The 11,434-nt window shown below is 41.0% G+C and overlaps 1 protein-coding gene across 1 annotated transcript in view; it reads right to left on the bottom strand.

Annotated features, from left to right (window-relative positions):
- The window catches only part of MYO1D (myosin ID), a 233,769-nt gene that overhangs the window by 215,673 nt on the left and 6,662 nt on the right, over window positions 1-11,434 (bottom strand). Inside the window, exons 4-6 of the mRNA XM_013005749.3 lie at window positions 8,033-8,198; window positions 6,054-6,107; window positions 3,003-3,098 (exon numbers count right to left, since the gene is read on the bottom strand). Of these exons, the coding sequence (XP_012861203.3) occupies window positions 3,003-3,098; window positions 6,054-6,107; window positions 8,033-8,198 (316 nt within the window). The remainder of the gene's footprint in view (window positions 1-3,002; window positions 3,099-6,053; window positions 6,108-8,032; window positions 8,199-11,434) is intronic.

The following is an 11,434-nucleotide window of genomic DNA, read 5'->3' on the forward strand; positions in this document are numbered from 1 at the left end:
ATACATATGGTAGCCAACTAAAATGGAGGGGGGGGGGAAGAAATGGGTAGCGGGGGCACAGGGTACTAACCCACCCAAGGCGAGGGTATTATTTATATCTCCACAGGGAAAGAGGGACCAGACTTCAACCCAGTGCTCCAAGATGTGAATGCAACATGCAGGCATGGAGTAGGGAACCAGTAGAGAGGTCTGAGGGGCTGGCCCCAATCCCAGAAAAATTCATTTCAGAGGACAGGACTGAAGCTACAGCTCAGGGAGAGGGACATGTCTGATTGGAGCACATGGGAGCAAATGAAGGGGGAGGAAGAGAGAGTGGAGCACATCCTGGCCCACCAAGCCTTGAGGACGATATCCCTGCACAGCGAGGACCATATGACCGGCCCCACTATGAGACATGACATCCCTCACTGACATAACCCTACAAGGGACAACACTGGAGACACACTGTGGGGATTGCACCTGATCTAACCCCACCACACTGAGGCAAAATACTAAAGGCGTGCAACAGAACAGCAAGGGGAGCAGAGCAAGGAAGTCCTCAGGGAGTACCAAAAATAGACTTTGGGGCTAGGGCGTGGCACCCCATCAGACTCGACCAGAAAACACATCTAACAGTCAACAAACAGATCTTGAATTATTTACAGGCTTTTCTTTTATTTTGTCATTTTTGGTTGTTGTTGTTTTGTTTTCTTTTGTTGCTTTGTTTTGCTCTCTCTTGTTTTTGTGCATATTATTATCTCTGCAGGTCTATCTAGATAAGATAGGCTGGATAAACAATCTGGAGGAGAAAACAATGGGGAGACAGTCTGGGGGGATATGGGAGGAGGGGGTGGGGGAAAGGAAGTGGTGTTAATAAACCCAGGGACAAAGGAACAAGTGACCCAAAATCAGTGGCGAGGAGGGTGTAAGAGACCTGGTAGGGCTTGATCAAGGGCAATGTAACTGAGAGGAATTACTGAATCCCAAATGAAGGCTGAGAATGATGAAAGTAAAAGGAAATAGAGGAACGAACTAGGAGGCAAAGGGCATTTATAGAGGTCTAAATACAGGTATGTACATATGTAAATATATTTATATGTGATGATGGAAAAATATATCTATGTGCATATATTTAGATATTTAGCATTAAGGCAGCAGATGGACATTGGGTCTACACTCAAGTACTCCCTCAATGCAAGAACACTTTGTTCTATTAAACTGACATTCCATGATGCTCACCTTCCCGACACCATTGCTGAAGACAAATGGGTGGATAAGCAAATGTGGAGAAGAAAGCTGATGGTGCCCGGCTATCAAAAGATATGGCGTCTGGGGCCTTAAAGGCTTGAGGGTAAACAAGTGGCCATCTAACTCAGAAGCAACAAAGCCCTCATGGAAGAAGCACACCAGCCTGTGTGATCATGAGGTGTCAAAGGGATCAGGTATCAGGCATCAAAGAACAAAAAATCATATCACTGTGAATGAGTGGGAGTGTGGAGTGGGGACCCAAAGCTCATCTTGTAGGCAACTGGACATCCCCTTACAGAAGGGTTGCAGGGAGGAGACGAGCCAGTCAGGGTTCAATGTAGCAACAATGAAACATACAACTTCCCTCTAGTTCTTAAATGCCCCCCCACTAGCATGATCCCAATTCTACCTTACAAATCCGGCTAGACCACAGCATGTACACTGTACAGGTAGGAACTGGAAACAGGGAATCCAGGATAGATGAGCCCTTGAGGACCAGTGGTGAGAGTGGTGATACAGGAGGGTGGAGGGAAGGTGGGGTTGAAAGGAAGAACCCATTACAAGATCTATATATAACCCCCTCCCTGGGGGATGGACAACAGAAAAGTGGGGGGATGGACAACAGAAAAGTGGGTGAAAGGAGACATTGGACAGTGTAAGACATGGCAAAATAATAATTTATAAATTGATAATTTATAAATTATCAAGGGTTCATGAGGTGGGGGAGGTGGGGAGGAAGGGAAAAAATGAGGAGCTAGTACCAAGGGCTCAAGTAGAAAGCAAATGTTTTGAGAATGATGACGGCAACAAATGTACAAATGTGCTTGACACAATATATGTATGGATGGATTGTGATAAGAGTGTAAGAGACCCCAATAAAATGATTTTAAAAAAATTAAAAGAAACATCTGTAAATCTTTGAAGTGTAGGTTCTCTTCTTTTAGAGTTTCTTTTATTCCTGACCACTAAAGCATTCTTATTATATACAAAATTTAAAAAAACAGAAGAATAGAACTACCCATAATCTCAGCCATCTAAGTAAAATTGAAAATCTTGCTAAAGCATCCATATCCTATTCTGTGTTGATGTACTGTTTTCTTTTTATAAAAATATTGTGATTATTTTATAATCTACCACCAACAGACTACTGCTCTATTAAGATTCACTACAAAATGACCCCCAGAAGATTAATTTGAAATAAGAGCCAAATAAAGAAAAATAAGAAATAATTAAAAAAAAGAAATAAAAGAGCAAAAAACGTGTGTGTGTGTGTGTGTGTGTGTGTGTGTGTGTGTGTGTGTCTGTGTACGTACATGCCGGCACTCACATGCAAATGAGAGTAGGGGACAATTGTGAAAGACAGCCAGAAAGGCTCCTGCTTTGAAAAGTCAGTGAGTGAAGATCACTGATAGTTCCTCTCAACTAATTCTTTTAATTTTCTTCTGCCTTACCTAATTTTCCTCTGACCAAATTATATGGTATCTTCTTAGGAAACAGGCTTTTCTAGTCATAACAACATGTTCAGTGTGTCAGAACCACAGGAGTAGAAACAAGATTAATAATTACAACCCTGATCACAGGAAATTTCTTTCATGTCACAGTGATAAAATATAGTAATGGGTTAGCATAGTTGATTCAATAGTGTTTTGAATCTCAGGAGAGATGACTGTCTATGGAGACATTCATTTGTTTGAAAGAACTGATCATTTTTTATCTGATTATTTGGTTCTCTGATTCTATATCTTAAAGAGCCATCGTGAAGCAAAAATTCTCACCTTTAGTTGAGCTCCTACATGGATATAGTTGTAAGATGAAAGGGATTTCTGGAGATGTAGAGACCGCAGAAGCTGCTCCGAACCTCCTTGAAGCAGCTGAAAAATATTTAATTAAAAAAATAAATGGGCAAGGTATATGCTAAAAGTCAGTCAATCAAATATCCTGGTTTGGTGGTAAACTAGCGTTAATCTCTGGGCTTACTTCATTTAGGCTCTCCCATTCTGGGCTTAAGGAGCACTGGTGGCACAGCGGTTAAGTGCTTGGCTTCTAACTAAAAGGTTGGTGGTTCGAACCCTTCAACTGCTAGAGAGAGAGCTAGCAGGCTCCTTCTGTAAAGATTTTCAGCCCGGGAAACCCCACGGGCCAGTTTTACTCTCCCTTATAGGTGGCTAGGATTTAGAATCGACTTGATAGCATTGGGTTTGATTTTTTGTTTGGTTTATTCCTAGCCTGAATCCCTGGGTGGACAAATGTTAAAGCACTGCTAGTCAAGAGTTTGGCTGTTCAAGCCTGCCCAGAGGCTTCATGACCTCCTTCTGAAGGTCACGACCTTGAAAGCCCTGTGGTGCAGCTCTCTTCTGCACACAGATGGATTCTGTAAGTTGGAATCAACTGGCCATCAGCTCCCAACCAGCTCCTTAGCTTTGAGGACAGTTTCTCTGGAAGGTCAAAGGCTTTGCTGTCATCAGTGTCGGAGACTGCTAGGCCACCGTGGAGGGTAATACTTCAGAGTCTCTGCAGATTCACAGTTAACTGGTACAAAAGGGTCCCACTTTCATTATGGTCACTTGTAAGACAAGAGTCTATGCTCAATGGTGGTCACTTGCTTACAAATGAAATCTGCTGCTCGAGTTAATTCTCATTCATAGAGAGGTTTTTCAAAATCCCAAACAGTCTGGCCTAGCTTGATCATCCAGTTATATTTTTATTTTACTGTACTTGATCTTAGCCAAAAGGCCAAGAAGCGATATTTAAAAAATTTTAGATTTATATTACTTCGGGCTTTGAGACATTACAATAGTGCATCAAATTTGCATTCTTGCCATGCCTTAAATCCTACAATTTGTGTGTGTGTGTGAAAGTACTCACAGCTCAGATGGAATAAAAAAAGATAATTCTCATTTGAATGTATAAATCCTGTGTGTTTGTGTGTTTTTTAAAGTACTTATATTACCATATTGCTTTATAGTCTCAATTAGGTAATTAAACTGATTTTGTATTCCTCTCTCTGAAGGGGACAATAGCTTCAATACAGGATATAGCCACATTAATTTAGCATATTGGACTACATGATAAAGCAGATCTGTCCTGTATGGTTTTCAAGTCTGTAATCTTTATGGAAGCAGACATCTGTCTCTCAGTGGTCAGCTGGTGGGTTCGAACTGCCAGGCTTCTGTTTAGCAGCTGTATGCTTAATCATTGTGCCACTAGAGCTCCTTATCACTTGCTTTAAAAACTCACTCTCCTCAGGCCCATTCTGACTTAGCAGTCTCACTGTCCAGACAGATTACAGTTGTTTCAGAATGTAGAACAATCCAACATTGCCACTGAAGTGAGAGGGTCGATCAGCAGACAGCCAGCCACCTACAGAAAACAAATGGCTTTCCTCCTCAATCTCATACTTCTCAGGAAGGGAAGATAACTGGCTTCCTGTGAGTGTAGTCTTAGAGACAGGAATATCTTAACACTCTCACCCCAGCGGGAAAGCACTGGGAAGAAGGGCCATGTTGTTGAAACAAGCAGGGTTCTTAATTGATTCAGTGGGATGAAACAGTGGACGAGAAACAGTTTGTTCACAACATGGGTAACTGTCAACAAAAACACAAATAAAACACCGAGAGCCTTCTAAAACTGATGGAGGTGATGAGTGTACAACTCCTCTTGATGGGACTGAACTAATGAAGTGCACGGTAATGAACTAATGAACTAATGAAGTGAATTACATGCCAAGAAAACTGTAAAAAATATTGAGAGCCTTTTCTTATACAGTATGCCTTTGGAAGATAGCATAGTTAATTTTATATGTTAAATTGTGTGTTTTGGTTTAATTATAAACACTGATCATTCACTTTTTTCATTGAATTTTAAAACACCAAGTACATCATCCGTTGTATATACAGGTGAGCTGGTACTACTGTCGTGTGCTGTCAGGTGGCTTTTGACTCATAGTGACCCCATGCATCCGACCAGAACTGCCCCATCAGGTTTGCTGGGCTGTCAACTTTACAAAAGCAGATGGCCAGCTCCTGAGAAGCCGTTAGATGGATTCGAACCACCAACAGGCAAGTTTTAACTGTTCTGTATTGGCACACTTACCTAGAAGTCTTGAACTGTAACCGAATTGTACCCATACTATGCTGTCGCCGTTCAAACATTAACATTTTAAACGGTTCTTTTGAAATCATGTTTAGAGATACTTTACAAATAGATGTAAAATCTTTTTTAAATCCAAAATTTAAAAAATTTGAAATGCATTGAAATTACTTTCTTGCCACGAGGAGGGGCTATTTTAAAAAGTACGCCTTAGACTCTACAATTTTGAGTGTGAAAGTACTCACAGCTTCGGCTGGAATAAAGAAGATAATTCTCATGTGAATGTATATATCCTGGTTTTTTTAAGTAATTATATTGCCATGTTGCTTTATAGTCTCAACTAGAGAATGAAACTGAGTTTGTATTTCTGTCTCTGAAGTTCCCATACAGGGGGATAATAGCTGCAATACAGGATTTAACATTAATTTAACCTCTAGAATTTCACAGTCACTACAGTGTTAGCTACAATGTAAGAGAATACACATGATGCTCAGCCAAGGTGGTTACCTGTTTGGCTGAACACCTGGCAGCTCTTTAGAACAGTCGAACTCTTCAAACTTCTGAAGAAGCACACGGTGTGTGTGTGTGTGTGTGTGTGTCTACGTGTGCATGCTCATGTGCACGTATAATGAATTGTGGGGCCAAGAGAGCTAAGAGACAGAATTAAGAATTTTAAAATATTCATTTACTACACAAGTGAGCAAAAGTCAATTATTTCTATAAAGGAAATTACTGACCTGATAGAAAGAATGGAAGCTTCTTTCTCCAGGCTGTTGTACAATCACTCGAGACTGAGGGGAGGAAATGCATCAAAATAGTTAACCTGAAACTGTGCACCTAACGAGAATGAAGTTGCTTCCCCCAGTAACCCTCCATCGACACCACATTTAACCCTCTGGAAAAGTCCTGAAGGTGCATGGATAGGACCCTTCTGAGACTAGGTCTCCTCCATGATCGTCTCTGGGTAAGCGTTTCGGTAATTTTCATACTGCTTAAAATAGAGATTTCTAAACCTCCTGGATAATTAATTTTTATTTTTAATTTGGAGCCTAAATGTACTGTCTTCTTGTGTGCGTGTGTGGGGGGAGAGAGGAACTTGGAAGCAGAAACAATACGAAGGAATGCTTACAAGAAATATTCTCAATCATTCCTTTCTTCTTCAGAGCCTGTTGGCATATCAAAAAGCAATGCCTAAATCCTGTAATAAAATCAGCCCCTGCCTTCAACTGTTCCCCAATACTGCTATTAAGAGAGCTCAGAACGCACGTGCACTCCACGGCATCCTTTCAATTGAGTATGCCTAGACAGTGGATCCAGGAAACATGCCAGAGAAAAAACCTGATCATCCCTGGCATGACCCAACCTTTTTCAGTGGACTCTGATAAAACATTTATGTCCTTGACAGTCCAGTTAACGACTTAACAAACAAAAACAAGGATTATACTGCACTATGCTGTGTGTAATAAAGGGGGGTGTGTGTGTGTGTGATTGGTACGGGACATGCTGCTAACTCAGACATGCCCATGTAGTTCTGAGCAGCGCAAGCAGTTTCCACTCCGTACAGCCCTACATTCATGGTAAAGATCCGGTGCATGAGCGCGCTTGCGGGCAGGCTCCACGATAACCAACAGTAGTTAGGACAACCCTCTGAGAGGTGCAAGAGGGAAATTTTAACTGGAATCCTGAAGAAATCTGGCCTACCATCCACAGAGGCAGATCAAAACATATTCAGTTTTCACTAACCAAATGCACCAAACTCCACAAGTAAGCTGTAAGATCACAAAATACAAATATGATACTGTAAGCAAGCAAACAAGGAACAAACAGACATGAAAAGAAACGAAAATGTATATTAGTTAAGATAAAAAACGATGAAAGATGCTAAATGTATAAAAAGATTAGGTTTAGGTTGGTTTGGGGCTAAACTTTACCGAGAAGTAGCCCCACATTCATATATACCACCCCCAACCCTTAAAATACACACAAGCCCAAACCACAAAATAAATAAACCAAGAAGCAAACCCACAGGCATTGAGTCGACTCGGACTCAGAGCCTCCCTATAGGACAGAGTAGAATCGCCAATTTTGCTGTAGTCCCATTAAATGACTAGCGGATTTGAACTGCTGACCGAATGGTTAGCAACCCAATGCTTTATCCACTAAGCCACCAGGGCTCCTGAAACACAACCCTCTGCCTAAATCTCTATCTACAAAGCCAGTAACTTTTGTCAACTTTATACTGTGAGTGCTAATTAGAATACGCAAACACCCAAAGAATATCTTTTAATAGAAAACGTATTGAGGAAATAAAAGGCAGGCGAATAGTATGAAAAGCTACTTTGTGGGTCAGGGGAGACCTCGTCGGACAGGGCAAGATATGACAAAATAAACAATTTATAAATTATCAAGGGCTCATGAGGGAGGGAGGGGAAAATGAGGACCTGATGCGGGGGGCTTAAGTGGAGAGCAAATGTTTTGAGAATGATGAGGGCAATGAATGTACAAATGTGCTTTACACAATTGATGTATGTATGGATTGTGATTAGAGTCGTATGAGCCCCTAATAAAACGATTTAAAAAAAAGAGACTCTAAAAAAAAAAAAAAAGAAAAGGAAAAGCTACTTTGAAGTAGTAACAAATTCTGTAAGTAAATATTAGGTTATTTTTAACATCCAGCGTTAAAGAACACTGCTCTCAGAAATTAAGCATAATTTACCTTCTCTAGTAAGTAGTTATTAATATGCCCACCAATCGGGTCCCCCTTGAAATCAAAGTTGATATCCATGTATTTTCCAAACCGGCTTGAATTGTCATTACGGTTGGTTTTGGCATTTCCAAATGCTTCCAGGACACAGTTGGACTTTAGCAACATGTTCTTCACTCTTTAACGCAGATAAAACACAAGTCATTATAAAAACTTTTAAAGATCAGGCCTTAAAAAAAGTGGATTTAGTTCAAACACATGTAAATATTCATACAAATATGCTGACTATAGTGTAAATTACAATAGCAAAACATGACAAAAACTGAAACATCCACCACCAGGGATGGATAAAAATGTCTGCTTTCCTAAATAGGGGTGGAGAGGGAGGGGAACACCTCCTGGTCCACCAAACCCCAAGGATGATATTCCTGCTGACAATGCACAGAGAGGACCATCGGGCCGGCCCCACCATGACACACGATGTCCCTCGCTGAACCATAGCACTACAGGGGACAACACGGGAGACAGTGCGGGAATTGTGCCCACTCTGACCCCATCACACTGGGGTGAAACACTAATGGCATGCAACAGAGCAGCAAGGGGAGCAAAATGATGAAATCCCAGGAGAATACCAAAAAATAGACTTTGGAGACAAGAATGTGGCACCCCATCAGACTCGACTGGAAAACATTCCTAAAGGTCAAAAAACAGACCTGAAACCATTTATAGGCTTTTCCTTTATTGTCATTGACTTTCTTTATGTTGTTGTTGTTATTGTTTTTGTCTTCCTTTGTTGTTTTGTTTGGCTTTGCCTGGATTTGCGCTTATTAATGTCTCTGCATGTCTATCTAGTTAAGACAGGCGGGATAAACAATTCAGAGATGAAAACAACAGAACCGATGGTTTCCAGGGGGGATACGAGAGAAGGGGAGGTGGGAGAAAGGAAGGGTGGGGACCAACCAGGGACAAGGAAACAACAAATGAACTAAAATCAATGGAGAGAAGGGCGTAGGATGCCCAGTGGGGCTTAATCAAGGGCAATGTAACAGCAAAGAATTACTAAACCTGAATGAAGGTCAAACATGATGGTGGAATAAGAGGAAAGTAAAAGGAAATAGAAGAAAGAACCAGGAGGCAAAGGAGATTTATAGAGGTCTAAAAACAGGCATGTACATATGTAAATATATTTATATATAAAGAGTGGGAAATAAATCTATGTACTCATATCTATATGTTAAGAATAAGGATAGCAGATGGACACTGGGCCTTGACTCAAGTACTCCCTCAACAAAAGAACACCTTGTTCTAATAATCCAGAATTCTGTGATGCTCACCTTCTCGACATGATCACTGAAGACAGAATGGGTGCATAAGCAAATATGGTGAAGAAAGCTGGTGGTGCCCGGCTATCAAAAGATATAGCTCTGGGGTCTTAAAGGCTTGAAGATAAACAAGCGGCCATCTAGCTGAGTTGCAACAAAGCCCACATGGAAGAAGCACACCAGCCTGTGTGATCATGAGGTGTCGATGGGATAAGGTATTATGCATCTAAGACCCGGAACAAAATCATACCAATGTGAAGGTGGGGGTGTGGATGGGGACGAGGAGTGGAGAACCAAAGCCCATCTGTAGACAATTGGACATTCCCTCACAGAAGGGTCACAAGGAAGAGATGAGCCAGTCAGAGTGCAGTACAGCACTGATGAAACACAACTTTCCTCTAGTTCTTTAATGCTTCCTCCCCCTTCCCCCCGATTATCATTACAATTCTACCTTACAAATTGGATTAGACCAGAACATGTACACTGATACAGATAAGCGCTTGCAACACAGGGAATCCAGGATAGATTAAATCCCTCAGGGTCAACAATGAGAACAGAGATACCAGGAGGATAAGGGGAAGGTGGGGGAAGAAAGGGGGAATCGATCACAAGGATCAACATATAACCCCCTCCCAGGGGTATGAATAATGGAAAGGTGGGTGAGGGGTGGCAGAGGACGATTTAAGATATGGAAATAATAATCTATAACTTATCAAGGGTTCATGAGGGGGGGAGGGGGGGAAATGAAGAGCTGATACCAAGGGCTCAAGTAGAAAGAAAATGCTTTGAAAATGATGATGGAAACATATGTACAAATGTGCTTGACACAATGGATGGATGTATGGATTGTGATAAGAGATGTAAGAACCCCCAATAAAAGTATTTAATAATAAAAACAGTCTGTTTTCCAATAGGAAATAAAAAATCAGACATGAGCTACAAAGAATGAGGAATCTCAATATATACTGACTTAGTTCTGAGCATGGTTATATACAGGACACACATATACACAGGGTATAGTATATGCTGGGTATGTATACACAGGGTATAGTACATGCAGGGTATATATACACAGGATGTAGTATATGCAGGGTATAGTACATGCAGGGTATCTACACACAGGATATAGTATAAGCAGGGTATATATACACACACAGGATATAGTACATGCAGGGTATATATACACAGGATGTATATACAGGGAATATATATACAGGATGTAGTATATGCAGGGTGTATACACACATAGGATATAGTATATACAGGGCATATATACAGGTTATAGTATATGCAGGATATATAAATACAGGATATAGTATATGCAGGGTATATATAAATACACACACAGGATATAGTACATGCAGGGTGTATATATACACACAGGATATAGTACATGCAGGGTATATACACACATTATGTAGTATATGCAGAGTATATACACACAGGATATAGTACATGCAGGGTATATATATAGGATATAGTATATGCAAGGTATATATACACACAGGGTGTAGTATTGCAGGGTGTGTGTGAATATATATACACAGGATATAGTATATGCAGGGTATACACACACATATACACAGGATGTAGTATATGCAGGGTATCACATAAAGAACTCCCTGCCATTGAGCTGATGTCCACACAATGTGACCCTAAGGGCAATGTAAAATTTTCCTGTGAGTTTCTGAGATGGTAACTCTTTACAGAGCAGAAAACCTGTCTCTCTCTTGCAGATCGGATGGTGGTTTCAAGCTGCTGACATTGTGGTTTTCAGCATTATGCAGAGGCAGGGCTCCTAGGATATAGTACATAAAAACCGCCGTGTACCCACTTTCCTGATACGATCACAGAAGACAAACGTGTGCATAAGTAAAGGTGGTGAAGAAAGCTGATGGTGCCCGGCTATAAAAAGATATAGCGTCTGAGGTCTTAAAGGCTTGAGGATAAACAAGCGGCCATCTAGCTGAGAAGCATCAAAGCCCAAATGGAAGAAGCACACCAGCCTGTCTGACCAGGAGGTGTAGAAGGGACCAGTTATCAGACACAAAGAACTAAAAATCCTATCAGTGGGTGCCCACCTTCCTGATAC

The sequence above is a fragment of the Echinops telfairi genome, unplaced genomic scaffold, assembly GCF_000313985.2.
Source record: "Echinops telfairi isolate 266 unplaced genomic scaffold, ASM31398v2 ScPeMD7_7458;HRSCAF=8496, whole genome shotgun sequence".
NCBI lineage: Eukaryota > Metazoa > Chordata > Mammalia > Afrosoricida > Tenrecidae > Echinops > Echinops telfairi.